The sequence below is a fragment of the Montipora foliosa genome, chromosome 13, assembly GCF_036669935.1.
Source record: "Montipora foliosa isolate CH-2021 chromosome 13, ASM3666993v2, whole genome shotgun sequence".
Classification (NCBI taxonomy): domain Eukaryota; kingdom Metazoa; phylum Cnidaria; class Anthozoa; order Scleractinia; family Acroporidae; genus Montipora; species Montipora foliosa.
The window spans coordinates 32,985,164-33,006,016 of record NC_090881.1 but is presented as its reverse complement, the minus strand read 5'-3'; the positions used below and the strand labels follow the sequence as shown (position 1 = coordinate 33,006,016).

The 20,853-nt window shown below is 38.2% G+C and overlaps 4 protein-coding genes across 5 annotated transcripts in view; 2 read left to right on the top strand and 2 right to left on the bottom strand.

The window, feature by feature from the left end:
• The window catches only part of LOC137983336 (ribosomal RNA processing protein 1 homolog B-like), a 10,330-nt gene extending 8,163 nt beyond the window's left edge, over window positions 1-2,167 (bottom strand). The window contains exons 1-3 of the mRNA XM_068830538.1: window positions 2,015-2,167; window positions 1,138-1,217; window positions 243-300 (exon numbers count right to left, since the gene is read on the bottom strand). Of these exons, the coding sequence (XP_068686639.1) occupies window positions 243-300; window positions 1,138-1,217; window positions 2,015-2,138 (262 nt within the window). The 5' untranslated portion in view covers window positions 2,139-2,167. The remainder of the gene's footprint in view (window positions 1-242; window positions 301-1,137; window positions 1,218-2,014) is intronic.
• The window catches only part of LOC137983340 (FMR1-interacting protein NUFIP1-like), a 200,645-nt gene that overhangs the window by 4,336 nt on the left and 175,456 nt on the right, over window positions 1-20,853 (top strand). The gene's annotated exons all lie outside the window — the stretch shown is intronic.
• On the bottom strand, window positions 3,498-4,783 carry LOC137983979 (proline-rich transmembrane protein 4-like). The gene has a single exon (XM_068831136.1). The coding sequence runs from the start codon at window positions 4,730-4,732 to the stop codon at window positions 3,629-3,631; it is 1,104 nt and encodes a 367-aa protein (XP_068687237.1). The 5' UTR covers window positions 4,733-4,783; the 3' UTR covers window positions 3,498-3,628.
• Window positions 10,612-19,240, top strand: LOC137983981 (proline-rich transmembrane protein 4-like). 2 transcript variants are annotated; one of them, XM_068831138.1, is made up of 2 exons: window positions 10,612-10,852; window positions 17,466-19,240. In XM_068831138.1, the coding sequence occupies exon 2, from the start codon at window positions 17,809-17,811 to the stop codon at window positions 18,829-18,831; it is 1,023 nt and encodes a 340-aa protein (XP_068687239.1). In that variant the 5' UTR covers window positions 10,612-10,852; window positions 17,466-17,808; the 3' UTR covers window positions 18,832-19,240. The 2 variants fall into 2 exon arrangements, with proteins under 2 accessions (XP_068687239.1, XP_068687240.1); XM_068831139.1 differs by lacking the exon at window positions 10,612-10,852 and adding an exon at window positions 12,768-12,898.

Here is a 20,853-nt window from a genome sequence, read left to right as displayed (position 1 = left end):
TTCTTTTATCACAGAAAACCATGACGTTTCAGCTGAGTAAATAAAGAAAATCTTCTTACGCAGGATGACAAAAAAAAAAAAGATTTCCAGGTAAAAAGTAATAGAATTATTAGAATAAGATGTTCTCTTATTAGAATAAGCTGTTGGCAGAAACAGGACAATGGTAGTCAATATCTTGTGTAATTTTCTTTAATATAAGCCAAAGAAAAGACTTTCTTTCTGTTAATGATGTGTATTATTACCTGAATTCTCATTCCTGAAACTAAGAATGAGTTGAGATATATTTAAAGCCAGTTCTTCCTACAAAGAAATAAAAATTATTCAAAAAGTACATGACTGTATGATAATTTTAGTGGTTAGCCTGATGGGTGTATTTCTCATTGCTAAGGGTCTAAAAAGAGACCTCATCTTTAAAGGCAAGTCATCTTAGCTTGCATTTGAAGTCTTTCTAGAATTAAGATAGTGGATATTTGGTCTTGTCTTACAATGCCTCCCAATAATCTTCTATGACAAACTATATTCAAGAACTCTGGACACTAATCAAGAAGTACAGTATATAGGGTTTGTGCTGGATTTTGTATATAAAATTCCAAGAGTATTCAAGGAGTTTTCATGAACCAGAAAATAATTGAGTTTTCAAGGAGTCTTTGTCAGAGGATTTCTATGTCATACATCGTGTTTCAGTGTTTTCTTTGCTGAAAAAGCCTACCCAGATACAGTATTCTTTCCCACATCAAGCGAGTTAAGTGCACGCACCAGCATTTTAATTTTTGCATTTAATCTTTCCCCAATGGTTATATTTGGGCTCAATTTTTGAAATGTCTCTTTAACTTAGTATGATGCAATCTCAACAATTTTCACCCAAGCAAAAATTCAAGCAGTTTTCAAGCAGTTTTCCTAACAACTCCTTTTTTTTCAAGGGCTTTTCAAGGACTTAAAGGAACTAGCACAAACCCTGTGTATACTTCAATATTACTAAAGGCTCCAAAGGAATATTTACTATAAGTAAATTTTCAGCTGCGACTATTGCATTTCTAGAAGTGATTATAACCAACTCGCGCTACGCGCTCGTTGGTTATTTTATCACTTCATATCCAACTCAGGCTCATGGAATATTAATTGTTATATAACCAATACCTGGATAAGTGGTTTATCTGACATCCACATGCAGTAGAAAAGTCCTTTCCAAATTTTCAACAAGTCCACATCACTAAAACCTTTTAATGAGAAAAGACTTTCTCAGTAAATACTTACAGATATACTTAAATAGGCAGCTAACCTGTTTGCTTATTTTTTTCTCAAATCAAGCTTCATAAAATAATCGTAAAGAAAGAAGGAAATAAAGAGTACTTTTTAAAATTTTCTTTGATCTTTAATTAATTAAGACTTGCTGTGATGGAAACTGGTCGTTCTGCCCCAGAGTCGATGCGCCCCACATATTATTGTGTCTAAGCATTAGTTCTAAGGAGCTTGGACAATGTGCGAGCCATGGCAGCGAGTCATGCTGGCTCGCAGATTGTCCTGCCCCAGTTCTAAGCACTGATTTAATGTTAGGTTAGGGTACACCTGCAACTTAATTTTTGTTGCCTCTTACATCCTTTTCTTGTTCTTTACATTCTTTCCTTTTTAAGTATTTTCTATACTTAATTATAGCTTATTACGCATACTTCTCTAAGTAGTTATAAAGTTAACAGTTTTACAGGAAGACAATTAAGTGAATCTGTTCGAAAGTCTCTATACTCTCCCTCCCATTTCATCATTGATTAATTCCTCACGGGACCATTAGAACCCACAAATGACCAGCTCCCAACGTCAGTGGCTTCATAGCTCAGTTGGTTAGAGCGTCGCACGGGAATCGCGAGGTCACGGGTTCACGGGTTGAAGTCCCGAATTTTTCAGGCTTCTCTACACAATCGCAAAAATTGCGTTCATAACTGCGAAGATCATAGCTTCACTTGACTCTCCTATAAATTACTCTAGGTCTAAACAAATATTGATTGTGATCAAAATATACCTTGTCCATCTTTTGGTCGACTTCTTATCCAAGCTCGAAGCTTTTTCACAGCTCGATCGCGGATTTTTTTTTCGTTATTAGCCAACTTTTTCGCGAAGTGTTCTTCTGCTCCTCCAGCCGCCATCTTGGATATTTTACAAAACCACGTGCTGCTCAAGCGCCTGCAAACGGGAGGTAGAAACCGCAGCTGGTAGTAACAGGAGTTCGTCGTCGTGGGAAGACCAACTCTTTATTTAAAATCCTCTGCGCTGATTGGTTACACTTGAGGTGACTATTACGCGCTAATCACCTTAGCGGGTTTTTCAAAATTTACGCAAGCCGTTTTGTCGAAAATGAATTGTTTTCACAGAAAATGCATATTTTTCAAATAATCACCTTTGTAATTATACTAGAACAATTATTTACCTCAGGCTCGGTGAATAAAAGCCTTGGCTTCGTCTCGGTTTTTATAGTTAACAACTATTCACCGAAGTGGAGGTGGCTAGCGGTGGATATTTACCGAGCCGCGAAGCGGCGAGGTAAATATCCAACGCTAGCCACCGACACTGATATACTAAAACAGCGAGATAATATACAGCACAAAAAATTAATTTGGACGTTTTCTTCACGTAAAGAACTTCTGAAAAATTCAGGACTTCAACGGGGTTTCAACCCGTGACCACGCGATACCGGTGCGATCCTCTAACCAACTGAGCTACGAAGCCACTGCGGGGATCATAGCTTCACTTGATTTCATATCCGCAGTTCATATATGATCCATTTCATATATCATTTCATCGTTGAAAATAAGAAAAGAAATGACTATACAAATAAACAGTATACATTTTTAGGGTACATAATTAAACGTAAAGTTTAAGAAAGAGAAAGAGTTCGAAGGCATTATGAGAGGAATTATTCTACATGGTTAAACGAAAAGTTATATGTAGTGTTTTATTTTCATCCCGGCTAACTTAAAAAAAGCACAAAGGTTTTAATGAAGATGATTCGAAATAAACGAAACAGTACTGAGGAGGAACCGCTGATCGCTTTATTAGTATCACGCATCAAAAATAACAAGTAATTACAATCTACAAATTATATACAAATTAACGGAAAGCTTTTCACTGAGCGGTAATACTCATTTCCTGTAAATGGAATACTTTCATTTCATTTTGGACGAATACTAATTTCCTGCGCATTGTGTCTTTAATGGCACCCTCGGAAATATAGTGCAATGTTTGGCTAATAATCTCGAGTTGAGTTGTGAGGTGTATTGAAAGTGCAGTCCATAGATAACACTTTCAAACGATAACCTCACAGCATGTATCGCGACTCAAATGAATACTACTTTTTCCGTAGTATACTAAGCAGATCGGAAGAAAAATAGCCGGCACGCCATGCGCATGCCTAGACCCCAAAAGGCGGTTTTTTTGCGTGCCGAGCCAAACATTTCCGTACTTTTTACCGGCTACACTTCTTTCGCATCCACTGAGTTCAGTGGCAGCAGCAACCAAATATGACAATAACCATATTCTTTTATTTAATTGTCTTCGACTATTAATAAGTGGCGGAAGCAAGAGAGTTATTTTTTTTTATTATAGGGTAAAAACATAATATCGCAGTCGATCCTCCCCATTAAGCAACATCGGCAACTGCGTTTGACGACTGAAATGACAGAGATAATAGTCTTGTGCTTCTTCGACTTTCACCACCTTCCCTGTGCGAGGGAACCCTCAAATTGGCGGCGAAGGAATTGTGATGGCTGTTCGAGTGCGCTGTCTGCTGTCTGGCTCCCGAAGTGGATGCCACATACAACACAAGAGCCAAAAACAGTTCCAAAGACCGCATGGCGTAGTTGAAAATCAACCAAGGCCAGGCTTCAACAAACACTGTACTTGAGAACACTCCGTACACACCACTCATAGAATAAATCTGCAAAGTGCAAAGGATTGTTCCGCCTATCACAGCGGCGATGCATGTTCTGAGAATTGCCAAAGTGCGGCGGCTTCGGTAGCAAACCTTCTTCGTATTTGTCCAAGCTGGCTGCTGCCTCTTCAAGGTGACCTGGTCGGTATTTTTCCCTTTGTAGTTCTTCCAAAGCAAATACGCGACAAATGCATAGAACGACGACAGCATCATGCCAAGAATCACGGAAGTTATTTGACAGGCAAATGTCAGACCCTGGAAGCGGGGAGACACGAAAAATACCAGCTCGGCTGTGAACACGAGTAAAAAATATGGAATAGTTGTTAATGCAACGTTTCTCCCAGTGTACCATTTTTGGAATCTCTCTCTCATGAAAAAGATGTTTTTCAAGACCAAGAAAATAAGTGTGTAGGCGGTAATGATACAAGGATTGCCAAGACTCCAAAAAATGTTTGAAACAGCTCTTGGGTAAATGCCTTTTATGTTGTAGGCATCCACGCATAGGAACAAGCATCGAGATAGACCGAACAAAAGCAACATTATCAGTACGATTAAAGTTGCCTTCTTGGGTCTTGCAGACCTTTTAAGCCTTAGGATTCTGACCAAAAAGATCGCAATGGAGAGTGTTAGGATTCCAAACGCTGCCCCGAAGCCGTACTGGTAAAAGACCCAGGCAAATCCCCATCTGTGAATCGCTGTATCCCACTCTGGAAAAGGCTCACCGATAGCTGCTAGTGGACCAGCCTTAATTGCCTTGGATTCAGATTCGGGCTCTGCCTTTTGCAAATTACTTAAACCTTGTTCAAAAGCCATTCTTCGGGTGCTCTGAAAGAAAACTTGAGACCCGTTTGAGAGCTATGGTCTCTGCCAGCAACCCGCAGCAAATGTGAGGCGATATTAATTTGACTCAAAATTTGACAACTGAAGAACAAAGAACCTTTCCGCTCAAGTAATTATTTATGAACACAGAGCTTACGACTTCCTGCAATGATAGATACGAAAGAAAGAAAACATAACTTTCGGCCAAAAGCATTTTACAGTACACTAAAAAAGGACAACAAAAGGTTTTGCGATAAAGTCCGTCAAATATCCGCGGGTGCGAATAATTTCCTGTTTTTCAGTCATCGCACTGGGTTGTTTTTTAAATCTTCATATTCAAAGGCTATCGAAAATAATTTCGTTTACTATGAATATACACTCAGTGGGGACATTGAGGGACATTTAACCCAAGAGGCAAATTGATGGACATATAAGTGAAGTCTAAAATCTATGCTTGTTTAATTGGAATGAAATCGTCTTTGCCTTGATGACTTCATTAATACTTTTGAGTTTATTTATATCACTGTTATTAGTTTCTTTCATGTGGGATTGTTTTGGAGTGGGATTCAAGGTTAGAGAGTTAATCAAAAAAATTCTTACGAAAAACACAAATAAACAGAGTCACAGGTATAATTATTTACATATTTATTAATAAATGTACGCATTTTAGTGTAGTCTCAATTTTTCTACGTGACTCGTCGAACGTTGTTAACTCTCGAGGAAAATTCATTTGATAGCATCCTGTTCGTGGAAGTTGTCATGTTATTCATATCTTTCCGATCGAACGCAGCTGACGTGACGTGATTTGAAGCAAGGACGTTGTTCATTTGTATACACATTATTGTCAAAGTGATCAATAAGTACTCAATAAGAAATGAAAAGAAATCACTGCCCTGAAGGAAGTTTTGAAAATTAATCTTAACTGATGAAGTTAACATTTGCCCTGAAAGGTTTCCTTTTTGCACTCAGAATTATCAATAGATCTCGATTTTTGCTTTGAAAATCCGTCTGATTCTGTTTATGATTATCAACGCACATATCGGTTAATGCTTTCACTTTTCACTTTTTTATGCATTCAGTGGCTTTTTCTTAGTGAAGGAGCCGGAATCCTGAGTTCGATTCCCGGCTCTCGCATCCTTGTTCGGCTTCTTTCCGGCTTACAGTGTAGCTTAAGTCGCTTAAGTATCCTTAAAACGAAGCACTAATGGAGAGGGGGGAGTAAAATGAGCGCCTCTTCCACCTCAGGTTTGTCAGTTGAATTACTGTTACGACTTGTCGACGTTAAATATGGTTATTTAGTTTACTTTAGACTGCTCATTTTTGTCGGAGGTTTTTTTCGCATCAGTAGACAACTGCCAATATCGCCAAACGCGAGCAGAAGACGAGTATTGTGTTTTTTTTAGAGTTAAAGGGTTTCGCCGTTTCTTTGCCTAACAACAGATTCCTAAATTAAAATACTTTTTTCCGAAACTCTAATCGATTCCGTGTATTTTCCTTGCGGCTTTGCCAATTTAGGATAAGACAACAACAATTACAGAAATCCCCAATAATAAACAGGGTGTTTTCTTAATTATTTTCCAAATATTCATTCTGTATATTTATAACTTCAATGTTGCCGACCGAAAACCAGGAAGTACTGGGTATAAATTTTGAATGTTTTTGTAAACGTTTCAACTTCATGCAGGTCAGGTAAACATGACTTTATCGAAAACAAAATTTTCCACCGAAAAGCAAAAGGTACAATTCTCACTCTTCTTGCAAAGATTTTACGCGCGTCAAACAAGTAATGCACTTCTGCAAAAGAGTAAAGTATCTTGTGTGCCTCGATTTATGATGACGTTACATACAAACTCCTTGCAAAGGCTAGTTGCTTATTTTTTTTAAACTTATCACTTAAGTTATTTTTTCCTTCCCTTACCTCGGTGAAGCCTAACCTATTATCGCTGTTGTGTCGTGAAACAAAATCACATTTTTCTGTTTATCAAGCTATTTGTGCGAAATTTTTTTGCCAACCAGTGTGAGTTTTGAAAATGAATAGCTCCAGGATTCAGTTGAATCTGGAGTATCTGCACAAAAAGTCCCGGCCAACGCCAAAACAAAAATTGACCGTGTTTCGGTACGTCGGAGAGGAATCGTGGTTCCACCAGAAAGATTATGCTTCCTTTCGCATGCTGCTAAGGTTACCCAGATCCTGAACCTGATTCTCAGATGGTCCGATGTTGCTTGCAGTTTGAAAACAAGCATCATCCCGGAGGGAGTATTATCATGCGCCACAGGCAGCCCAACTGTGGAGATACTTACTGTGGCACAGCCAATCCGGTCACGCATGAATGCAACTGCTCTCACACCACCCTTGTTAAATACGAAAAATCTGCTTGCCATCTTCCATGTTTGTTTCCTATAAATATTTTTGTCCATAGCTAGCTGGCTTCAAGCTTTAAATATCCCCACCTGGGCCCAGTTGTGCGAGGGGTGGATAGCGCTTATAATCCATTCGATCACTCAATTGGTTTTATTTTTATTTTTATTTGTTATTTCTCAATTCTCTCCAATACATATACTAGTTACAATGCATGTCAAGGTCAGGTCAAGGTCGGGTGTGAGAACGTCGTCGGGTGTGAGTTTATACAGAGTTTATTCTAACTTTATAGAATTTAAAGGAAGAAAAGAAAACAAACATCAGAATAACAGTTTGCAGTATAGAACAACAGTCCTAGATTAAATACTTGGGTGTCTTTATTGATGAGCACCTAAAGTGGGATGCTCAGCTCCAGCACATTAACAACAAAATAACAAAAAATATTGGAATTTTTTTTAAGCTTAGGCATTACATGCCTATGAGTACACTCAAACTACTGTATTATACTCTCATATATCCGTATTTAACGTATGGAATAATGAGCTGGGGTACCGCATACCAAACTAAGTCACATAATTTCAAAATAAGTCAAAATAACTGTATTCGCGGCATCTTTTTTGCAAGCAAAACGCGTTGGGTCTAAATAAAGAGATTATTTGTTGAAGAACTTCTCTATTGTGCAAACTATATATGTATAGAACTATCTATACAATGATTCTATGTAGATTAAATGTTCGTTCTTTGTTTTCAGTTTTGAAGATAAGATCAAAACCATAGATTTTCGACTTCTATTCCGTAAAGGGCAAGCTTAGACAGTAAAATTGAATGACTGACTGTATCGAAGACCTTACCCAAGTCGAAAAATAATGTTAGTGTAACTTGAAGACTTTATCCGGCGCTAGTAGTTTGCAATTTGGATATATACGAAGAGGATTTCTTTTTGTTTATAATAAAGTTAATATTATCCCACATCTTTTTAGAATTAGTAGAGTATAATAGTACTTTATCGTAATAAACAGAACGGTATAACTTATAAAATTGGAATTTATTATGTAAAGAGTTGTCTTTAGTTAGAAGCCATTTTTGGTACAAATTGTCACGTATCTTAATTGATTTTTTAAGCCCAAGAGTTATGCACGGTGTGTCAGATTTACTTTTAAAATTAACAGTTTAAGACACTTTCGCTTAGATAAGAAGAATTAGGGGGATTTTAAATAACTCCAACAATTAATTCAGCAGAGGGTCCCCTATACCCCTTTGTAAAACGTAGCCAAGTAAAAATATTTGGTCTTTTCACGCGTCACGAATAATATCCAAAATTCTTCCACGTTCAGGCGAAATTCGAGACGATCACGATTCACATAAAAGTAAAATTCACGAATTAATATTTTCACTTCTTCTAACCTTTTTATAAAGCTGTTTAACCAAACCTTCTTTTTTCACAATTATAAAAAACGGTACAATTTTGAAACAACTCTTATGATATTGGGTTCCAGGCCCAATTTCAGGGCTGGAAGGAGTCCCGGAACAGGACTAGTTCAAGGCGGCGTTGGCAGTCGAGGAAAACTTGACAACTTCTGAAAGAAGTTTAAAAGTTTAAATCAAGTTTTTATTTCCGTTTATCTTTTTTCTAATGCAGTTTTTTAATTGATTAAAACAATCTGGATTCCTCAGACAGGCAAAAAGGAAATTTATTGCCTAGAGGAAATAAATGGATTTATGCTGAGTGTGACATGCTTAGTTAATTATTTCCCATGTTGCAGTTTGGGCATTTCTGTCATCCGGGATTTTCTGGAGATCATTCACCATTTGTGCAAGCTAAGCGGAGGCTGATCAACAGAGTCAAATCAATTTTCCCTCCCCACCCTCCCTACTTTTACTTTTTTGTGGATGTCGTGTGTCCCCTCACCTTTGCTGGGATCATGTTTTCTATATTTGGGTATTTCCTAGGTTACCATGGTGATTTTCAATAAAAAGCCTAGCCCATCAGGGCGTGGCCAAAATATCCCAAACAAATGTGGTATTATTTGTGTTCCAGCTAAGGGAGCTCGCCCGGAGCAATGACTTGCCAACAATATCAGTCAGACTGTATGGAGCATGAAGCATAAAGTTATTTTTGAAGCGTAAACGAAAGCATATACAAACGCAAGTGTTAAAATATATATTGGTCATTACTACCGTGCATACGGCGAGAGGTACTGAAATTTAAATTGACCAATCAGAATTCAGCAAGCGGGAAAAACTGTGCTCAAAAACTGTCACTTCAATTGTTCGCAATTGAAGAGCCAGAAAACCTTTCCAAAACTGGGTTGCCACCTTGATGACAAAGCACAATTTTCTATGTTTATTGGGGAAAAAAAGCTGGAAAAACTTCCATTTTTCTCTGCGACAAACAAAATTACGTATATCGCAGGATATACGTTGAGTTACGTTGAGTACGCACGACGAATATCGAGCGCGCTATGACCGTATTTGGACATCGTCACAATGTGTTGAATAATAATAACCAACATAAACATCTAATTCGATGAATTAACATACAATGCTCGCGGATATTTGCGAGCTGCGTATTTGGTAAGGGTGTTTTTAAAGAAAATTCATCATTTGTCCTTCAGGGGGCGTGTGAACGATGTAAACAGCACAAAAAGCCAGCCAAATGTCCCTTTCTGGATTGGATAAACGAAATGAAGAGTAACAAGCGATGACAAGCTAAATTCTCAGACTTTGCGTCGTATTGAAAACAATTTCTTTCATGGAAAAACTCCCGTTCCGTATCCGTTCCGGTCAAACCGGAATATGACCAAATATGGTAAATGGCGTAATAGTAGAATAATGAATCAGCATATCAGGTTCTCTTGTGGGTGGGTTACTGGCCGATAAAAGAAAATTCCCAGGGTTGTCATATCTGTCCCAACAAGCTACAAAAGACAACGTAATGTCTTATCTCGTCTATTTTATGACTTTTATCGATCCATGTGACGTCCATGTCCTATCAAAACCTAACCACAGCCGTTCACGTGGACATGAAAAGATCTTGCCATCTTTAATAACGAATCACGAATAAAAAAGTTTTTAAATCACGATTCACGAGAAAATAAGTCGCCCCATCACGCTTCACGTAAAAAGTATAGGGGACTCTCTCAGCAGTGTTAATCCAATCTTAGAGCTCTTACGTGAAAATTACAGTTTTGATTTATGTAAAAGGACACACCTCCTCCACATGAATAGTTCCGTAAATCAGTCACGATATTATATCCTGATATTTCAAAAGGCGTTAAATCGTCTCGAGATGTGAGCCAAGTTTCAGAAAAAGGCATGAAATAAAAAAAACAAAAGGGACCGACTCAATTAATCCACTCATATCTTCAAAATGTCTGCTGAGACTTCTGGTATTTAGATGTAACGACGATAGGTGTGGTGTTACAATAAGACAATGATTACTCAATTGGTTTTAGGGTATATCCGCTCGATAGTGATTTATTCGGATAGCGTTATCCACCTTTTGAACTTCTAAATATTCCACATTGTTAATAATATTTGACAGTCACTCGGGAAACCGTCATGATGCTGAAGCATTTTCAGCATTGACTACGGGAAATGAACTGATGTCGTTCAACATAATGGGAAGTACGCGTCACTCTCGGCTGACAAGCTTATTGTTAAGTATATTCCTGTGATTTCAGTCGCTCGTCGTTGAAGGAGTAAGTCAAGTATCACTGATGGAAAAAGTCTGTATATCTTAGGGGCTTACTACGGTGAGTTAAATGATACCTTATACGCTTGTAAGATTGCACTGAAACAATTTATACCAAAATAGTTCAAGCCACTTGTAAGTGTTATACTTTTCTAACGGCGCAAAACACAGTTTACGTGGTCTATAAGTTCATATTTTGAGAATCCGTCATCATATCCATAGTAATTTCATCAAGGATTTCACATTATTCATAAAGAGTAGGGCACGGAGATTCCAGTGTTGTGACCTGGCTTGGCAGGCGATCAAGTGAAACTGTATATCGATGCATGATCGCACGCTATTACAGTGCGACGCGCCTTACCGTGTTACAAACTATTCGCCAACAGGGGTTTGCGAATTTGGGTTGACAGTCACGCCTCCTATTGTAGCTTGCAAAGTTCGTACGGTTGTAAGTTGAACGTTGCATGGGTTGTTGAATTGACGTATGTTTTACAAGTAGTTGGCAGATGTGAAAGTTTGTTCGGTGGCCACGGTATGGCGCGTTGCACTATAATTGGAGCTTTGATCAATCGTTTTGTGATCCTCACCAACTGAGCCCAATGTCGAAACTCAAATTAAGTAAGCCCCCTTCGTTTCTTTGATCTTTCTTCAGTGATGCATCTTCCGTCACTAGAAGAAAATTTGTTAGTGGTGATTTTTCATTGATTTTGCCATTACAATTTCCTATTTTTGTTAGGGGCCCCCTAACAGCAAATTTAAGTTTACCCGAGGCTATAATCACTTGAGCCCTTGGGGACTCTGGTCTTCTCTCTCTCTGACCTCTCTCTATAGTGACGGCCGAAAAAATATTCTACATCAGTCCACGTCGCCAGCTAGAATGTCGTTATTTAGGGAAAGCTAGGCCATATTTTTCAATTACTAAGTTATCGTTTCGTTCTTATTTTGACTAATTTGATACATAAGGTGCATAAGGTCCTGAGTTCGATCCCCGGATCTGACATCCTTGTTTCGACTTCTTTCCTTTCAGTGTAGCCAAAGTAGCTTTAAATACCCTTAAAACGGAGCTCTGATGGAAAGAGTGGGGTAAAATTAGCGCACCGTCGGCTTCCTGGGAGAGTACTCTCTAGAGAGTAAAGGAACTTCCGACGTTAAATAACGTGTACCTTTACCTTTACCTAAGTTTATTATTATTATTATTATTATTATTATTATTATTATTATTATTTGGAAATGTCGGGCCCCTCAATTTGCATTTTTGCGACGTAAACAAACGACGTTTATGCTGAAGCTAAAAAAATTTGCGTAATTAGGGAAAGACGTCTCGGGTCTCTGGGCCGGTTTCCCGAATGGAACGACAAACACAATGAAGTTTCTCGATGCTTTGAACGTTTGTGTTATAAACATAACTGAAATTATACTGACTCTGAGGGAGTAAATTGACTTCCGAAATTTAGACTGGGAGTGTATCGAAATATTGGAGTTTAGAATAAGCAATTACTGCCTCACTCATTTTACAACTAGAGAGTTCATTAAAGATCTTTTTGGTGAGATAATTTCAAGAAATTACTTCCTGTTTAATACCTTAATTGAAACTGGCAAAGAATTAGAGTCGAGTGCAGTTATATAGAAACAAAGTAGTTTCGCGTGGTGATATTGAAAACACAAGAAAACAGTTGTCGAAGTCATGCAAGGCTATTGTAGACGCATGCAATCCCGACCGGAAAAAAGAGGAGTAATTGTCGTCTAAAAGTTAAAAACCATATGCAAGAAAATTGTAATAAGTTTCTTTATTGAAATAGTTTGAAAATATTGGAGATAATCGATTGGATTGCGGCTGATTTAATTTGGAGAAACGTCAAAACTAAAGCTGATAAAAGCTCTTTATGCGGTGAGAACTGGATATACTTATATAGTTGACCAATATAAGAGGGTGTAGAAATTAATTGCGCCTTATTTATAACTGAAGAGATATATTGGTGGTATGTAACCATCCCTCGCTCTTCAAATCGCACAATCAAACACTCTCTTCACCGTTTTAGAAACACATTTTCATTGTGGTTGCAAAAGAAACTGAAATACGACCATCTTAGTTGGATAAACAATTCAGGTAACCTTCAATTTAATCTTATGGAATGCGGCTTATTATATCATTATCGTATATTTTGGAGTTAACCCAGCGCCCAGTTGACCAATGCTACCTTGAAAACATCGCTTTGCAACTTTTCCGACGAAGATAGTCTATTGTTTTCAAAAACTGAGTAAGCAGCTTTTATGTACTAAAATTTTCCTAAATGAAATGACTTCTAGCGCGGTTGTTCAGAATTGGTTGAACTCTGTTTAAGTAATCCACACTTTCTGTTCATCAATGATTAGAAGTTGAACTGATGCCTTGTTTACAAGGCAAACTAGACGATATGGAACAATACAGTGAAAAAATGAGCGTAGCGATTGCTTCCACCCAGTTCATAATATGTGCGCTGTTATAAGTGGTGTGGTTCATGGTTTGTATCGCTTTTTCGACTATATCTAAGGCTATATTAACTCAAATTATGAGGAGTTTGAGTAAATAGACCGATCTTAGCTAACTAAGCTGACCACAATGACCAAAATGCTTTCTACTTAGTACAGTTTACGCTTCAAAGTATTAAATTAATTGTACTTCGCTAATGAGCTAGAGCTTAGCGCTTAGTCTGCGTTCAACACAACGAGAAGGAAGATATAAGATAGAAATGATAGGTAGTTCGAAAAAGAATGGCGGTCGGTTTATTTCTGAAAGGCATTGACAATCAGGTTTAGAGAACTAAAGCATTAAGTTAACTGACCCTCGCTCATGAGCTAGAGCTTTTCGCTAAGTCTGCGGTTAATTCAAAGACTGGGTAAATATACATAATTTCGGGAAACGTTAACTCTGTTTTTCAGATAGAAAAGCCAATTACCTTGAAATTTCGTATACTTTGCGTTTCTAAAGCTAAATTTCTTCGTATTTTTGCATGAAACATAAGTCAGCCAGCATTTTCGGGGAGAAAGATTTTGAATTCGGCGCATGAGTTTCCGGCAGCTGAATTTCTACGTTGCTTATATTTTTAGCCAAAGAATCCGATCGGACACTGTTAGATGATCTCGAAATACACTCAACCATATCGTAAAATCCATAGTAGTGTATAGAAACCACTTTTTTCACATTTGTCCCTGATTTGTAGATCTGTGATGAACAGAACTGATTATTTTAGAAAGACCAATATTGTTGTAGCTGTCATAGAACAAACACAAGGGAACTTCAAGGCAACGCCAACGCACTTGATTAAACCAGAAGTTCACCGTCGCGTTCACACGATCTCCACAAAGCAATTCTACCTCCGAAAGTTGATGCCCGTAGGGGCGGCATTAAGACATTTTCGTTGTCGCCATTGCTGTGTAAAAGAAGGAGGACAGTACGCACAACCGTGCCGTTGACCAGGCACGACTACAATGAATCACCTTAGCTCATTTTCGTTATCAATGTCTTTGAACATAATTTAGGATCAGTTCAATTCTGGTTGTGAATTTTAGTTATCGATTCTCGTGGTTTGTTTTGGAGATCTTAGAATTTGGATCATCCTAGCGACAGCATGCCTTTTGTATTCTGATTGCATAAAAAAGGCTGAAATTGGCTGAAGATGGTTTCAGCCGGGATCTCTATGGTTCAATCAATCAAACTAAATTTAAAGAGGGTAACACATAATAGTAAAAAAACTAATAAACTTGTTGCCCTCTAGGTTAAAAATATATTACAAGTAAAATGGAGTATATTATGCTAAATTACATTGCAAAAACTAATCAAAACTTACATACAAATTGCCGAAATTCAAGTTACCTGTAATATATTACAGTCTTTTAGTGATTACTTAAAAAAGAGGTAAAACTTCTATCCCTACTCCGACATAATTTAAGATGTTTATATAAAGCATTATTAAAAATATTTACAAATGATGAGGTACGTCAGGATATGCGCTCCTGGGTACGTACCCTAAGCGGAAGATGATTCCAACATTTTGAGGTTGTTACAGAGAACGTGCAACCCGGCTCCCTCTTTTACTCTATTGAATCGTCTTGACAAAATGTTAAGATTGGCACCCCTTGTATTTCTACTGTACTGAATGCTGTTTAGTTAACATTCCTCTCTGAAAGACAGGAAGGTCCTAGAACTTCTAGGTCTTGGAACGGAAATCTTTGAACCGCAGTAATATGAGGGAATACAAATACAAAAATGCTGGCAACGTTAACCGCACGTTCAGCTCCAACATTTTGCCACGGAGTTCACAAACCTTAAAAAGTGAACTTAACGCTTCTCGAAACGGCCGAAATTTCTGAAGATAAACAAGTGAAACTTGTTCAGATCGCTTTCTAGGGCCTCCCATGGACCAAGCACGCTAAATTCTGCATCCCTCGGGGGCATAAAAACAATCTTAACATTTTGTCAATCTTTCACCAATATGAAGTAAAGATGTTGTGAAATAACATTTCAGATAACAGATGGACGGAAATAATTCACTGCACTTGCTTCTTTTAATAGCCTTCAATCACTTGTTGTTCGTCGGATATAGATTTTTGTCATAATGACGGTCCAATCAAATATTCTTTTGTTTTAATGCTAATAAGCCTTTCTAGCCTCGCCGCGATGCGCAAAATTCAAAAGAATATGTTAACCAAAATGAGGCTAGTAGGTCCACTTGACATAAATACAATATAATATTAAATCGGTCTCCATTTATGAAAGTGGTCTATAGACGTTGCAGCCCACCCCTTTCAAGGTCCCTGGACATTTATTGCACCATTTAGCAATCGCTGGTGATCCTGGTAATCTGATTGCCTTTCAGCAGTGTGATTTATTCTCGAATCTCTGTATTTTTTGCTCTAAATCGCACCTTTTCCCAACCAATGATAAAGGAACACTTAAACAAAACAACCAATCAGATCTTAAAGCTTGTTTACAGTAACCAATCAAATTGCAGGAAAAGGAAAGACAAAGAGAGACATTGTGTGGCGAATTTTGCAACTTCTGTTCCCACCTGGATCAATAAAATATCGGTACTGACCAAAATCCTGTGCTTCAGCGATTAAATTGTGCGATTTCTAAATGTATGCAATAAAGGAGTAATTGAACTTTGTATTACACGTATGATTTCATACCAAATTGCACTACAGTCAGTCCAATTACTATTATTAAATACTTTTTTCCTCTCTCTCTTTCTTCCTCTCTGAAATCACATTTGTAATTATAGAAGTTGAACGTTTCAAAGAGAAATATTTTTATTTAATTTCTGTTTGCAAGCCTCTTGTCTAATAAAAATCTGTTGTGAAAGTAACTGTCGTAAGTAAACGAATTCGGTGACAAAAAAAAAAAGTGGAAACTTAAGGTCAAGAACAAAAACTCTCATTGCGTCTCCTCGCTTGTGGGCAGAGATGGGAAAATCCAGACCGTGCTAAGAACCAATCAGATTGCAGGATTCGATGCCGTGCCCTCTTGGAAAAATTTATATAGCAGTATAGCTTTTCAAAAAGGAAAAGTAACAATTGTCTGGATGGGTTCTTGGTAGTAAACGTTTTAAAACAACGACACAATCAATTTGTTTTCAAGTGACAGGATAAAATTCAAACTTGGACTAAAAAATACACTACGAGGATGAGATTAACGGGTTCAGGCAATTTCCAAAATGACCTTAAAACGCTTAGCCTGATAATTTTCATCTTTTGCCCACTCGCAACGAAAAAGATCAACAGTGAATAGGCTCATTAATTTGTTGCCAATCAGTTGAAATGCAATTTCGAAAGAACTCGCTATTGTTTCATCGTTAATACAATGATGGTACAGAAAAAGAGCCTCATAAATAAACTCTCAATTGTATAGAATACAACAACGTCATCGCCCAAACACAAAATCATTGCAGCTCGTAATATTATTTACGAGATTTCGGGAATCAAATATCGTACCCTCTTAAGACCGGTGCAATTTGGCCGTGTTAAAATCCCTCATTTTTCAAAATGAAACATAGCCTTCTTTCCTTTGAAAAAGCTCCAATAAACAAAATTGTGAAAATTGTGGCTATTTATGGAAGGAAAGGAGATTAAATAAAAAAAAGAAAGAAAGAAAAGAGATTCTTATTTTCAATTGCAGGTAAGAAATTGCTCTTTAGTGCTTCCGCTTTTTAGTTGAATGTTGTATGTATTAATGGAAACTTTATAGACAATGATAACCATTCATTTCTATCTCAAAGTGGATTATTGCCATGGGAAACAAAAACACTTGCATATAAATGATTCAACACATGTCATTCCATCCAAGAGAAAGTCAAACACAAATCTGGCCAGGCGGACATGAACAAGCAAACCGTCCCCTTTAATTAAACTTCTCACGGGAAATTTAAATACTAAATATTGCAATGAGCGGCAAACATGGATCGATACCAGTCTAAAATCGAATGCAAGTGGTGAGTCGTTTAATGTCATCACTAACAAAACTTCCACTGATCGTGTCAGTGCAGATTCTGTTTCAACACGAACCTAACCGATTTCTTGGACCATCATTTCCATGGCGATATTATGAGATCTATTTTTGTTCAAAGACTTAAGAAACAAATCTTGACCATCTATTCAACCTGCTAACCCGCCCTGTGTACTTTTCCATGTTTACATAGGTGACATACAGTGGCTGAAAAACATCACAACAAGCCTTCAAGCGTTTCATGCGCCGAAGAGGAGACTGAATCGTTGACTTGAGATATTATTCTGGAAGGCGCCCCCGGAAATACGAAATTCTTTATCTAACCTTCGTATCTACAAAAGTCGAGCTCTAACATTATTTTGGGTGAACGTTCAATTCGGACAGATTTGAGAGCAACTTGGAAAGGATTCCTGTAAGCGGCCCTCAAACTCTTTATTCAAATCCAAGAACCTTATTTAAAAGGACGAGGAATTCCTCAGTATCTACTTTCGTGGTAAAATAATCGACGGAGAGAAAAGAAAAACGAAGAGGAAGCAATGAGCTCTGAACCTGAACCTGAAAATCGTTTCAACATATCAGCTCCCGAAACAGAACCGGAATCACCCGACCATGAACCGACCGCGGAAACAATGGCCGAACCGCTTCCGGAGTGGTCGACGGCTACCGAACAATGGGGAATCGCTTGGGAGCTTCACCAATACGGTTTGGGAGCAGTTTACGCGTTGCTACTCATTCTCATAGTAATGACATTATCAAAGAGAATTAAACAACGACGAACTGGCGGACAAGGCCATAAAGTACCAATGGTTGTTTTAGGCCTGCTTGGAATATTTTGCTTTACCCGAAGCCTATGCCTTTTCATCGATGCCTATCACTCGAAAAAGATCACACCCGTTTTCTTTGTAAATGTCCTATGGGGTATCGGGCAGCCTTGCCTCATTGCAGCTTACACTCTTGTCTTCGTTGTCATGCGCAACGCTCTGATACTGAAGCAAAAATTTCGAAAATGGTACAACACAAGGAACATTGCAATAGCTACGCTGCCGTATTTATGTTTTGCTTTCGGGGCAGAACTCGCGTTATCCTTTGCCCCTGCATTCAAGGGCTTAGCTTTCACTTGCCAAGTGTTGTACATTCTGTACGGTTCCTCTCTCACTGTATTCTATTCCATTATATCAGTTTTATTATGGAAGAAGCTTGCTGTTGCTACAAAAAATCGCTGGATTTCAGAATCCGCTAACCGATGCGGAAACCGTACGCGCACAATTTTTCGAACGTGTGTGGCCGCCGTGGTTGGAGGCGCAGCGATTTGCGCTATGCAATTCTACGCAATGACGGGTGTCTACGGCGTTTTTTCGGAGGCGCGAAGCGTTTCCGCCTGGCCTTGGTGGGCGTTTCAAACATTGTTTAGAATAGTGGAGATTTACATGATAATGGTGCTTTGTTATGCGGTGAATGATAGGAGCGTCGAGGCAAAGAAAGGCGAAATTGCACCAACAAGTCTTAACTCTGAAACACCTGTTAATGTTCCACCCATCAAAATGGAGACATATGATTGACGTCCTCGTAGAGACGACAACTTACTTTACCAAGGTCCAATAAGGATTGTTTTTTTACAAGGACGAACAGGTGAAGGAGTCATATTAGTAATCAATAGAATACAGCTTCGAGATCTAGCGGGAATAAAAACATAGGAGTTGCATCAATCAATTTTCCAGATTTCGCTCACGATAAGGAAAGCAGACTGAGTTATGACTTTCGTGAAAATTCAACATCAGAGTCCGATTCTGACTTGGAGTTCGTTCGGTTTCCTTAGGCGGCCCGAGGTGAAATAGACGGAAAATTGGTTAACTTAACTTTATAAATGTGACAGTTTTCTATCACAAATACAGCTACTATACAATAATAGGATATACATCGGCAATTAAAAGCCCTCGGCTTTATTGGAGGAAAGTACTCCTAGCCCCAGTTTTGTTTTTTTTTGTGGAGATACATCTGTCAACCACTTGCAAAAATAATCTGCCGTTTTCACTCCGACATTTCAATCTTTTCGTGTACCGTAAATTAAAAAAACCAGAAGTCGCGACAAACGACTACAAATTTGGCGCAATCTATGGAACACCAAGGGTGACAAAAGTGTTCAAAAATAAAATATGGGTTGTACCACTGAATATGTGCTGTAATGTGTCATAAATGGGTTGAAAATGCACAAATATGGTTCATAGTGAGCAAAACATGGGCACCTTTAAACTCGATAGATACATATGTTATTCACCGGCCGGGAGGTCCGTATTGGAAAAAACTCGAGACAGAGGGCACAGTTTTTCCCAATACGGACCGACCAAGGCCGGTGAATAACATTTTTATTTATTTCTAAATTCTGGCCGAGTGTTACGAAGATTTTCCGGAGATCAAAGAAATCAATAATTTCAACATATATATTTAATGCTGCAACAACATATATATCGATTTTCAAGAAGCTCGTGTTTTGCTCACTATGAACCATATTTATGTAATTCAACCCATTTACAACACATCACAGCACATACTCAGTGGTACAACCCAAATTTTACTTTTGAACACTTTTGTCACCCTTGGCGTTCCATAGCAGCCAGTTTTGACATAACATATTTGTTTCATGGTACTCAAATTCGACTTTTGAGACATTTTAAAATTTGGAGGATATGGGCACTTCTAAGAACTAATATAATTATGTTTAGGTCGTTATCAATTACCTTGGAGAATGGCTTCAAGAAGCTACAAAAGATACTCTTAGTCAAAAAAGAGGATTTAATCCTTTTAAAGCCAGTTTTCGCTTTCCTCGTTTGTACTTTTTTGATCTTTGTAGACAGAAAAGGAATCTGGAATTTCCGCAACAATTTGAACCGCATTAACAGTCTTAAGGCTTGTTTACACAGAGCGATTTTATCGCGCGACAAGAGCTGCGATCGAACGGCGATTTTACGGCGACAGCAAATCGCGCGTGTGAACAGCCGGTGATTTCACTGCGATTTGTAGCGCGGCAAATCGCAGCCTTGTCGCCCCAATTCGAACATGCTCGAAATTTAGAGCAACTTGCGATTTTATCGCAGCTCTTGTCGCGCGATAAAATCGCTCTGTGTCAACGAGCCTTGAGGATTCTACCAGCCGTGTTGAAATAAAATATTCGAGTACTTCTTTGTTGACAAGACTTGACGGAATGACGCACTAATTAAGCGTAGACCATTTTGTTCTTGGTAATTCCGAGCCGTACTTGACCGTATTGATCACATAAGCCGAGCTTAATTACAGAATTACGTCGAAAAACGCTAATTGAGCTGAATGTCCAATTCAGTTTAACCGAATGGAAGTACCAGTAGATCTCGCGAATTAACGCTTAACTGCTAGCGGGCCTTGAAAAACACCTTGCGCCGATATCAATATCGCATTAAAATCAGGCTAAATTGATTGAGAGAAAGGTAGGACTTTACAAGAACTCCCTAAACATGGGGCGCGAGTTAACTTCGACACGCGTGAAGAGCCGCTAAAAAAATTGTTAATTAAAAGATAGAGGAAGAGTGGCCTGTACTTCAAATACATTT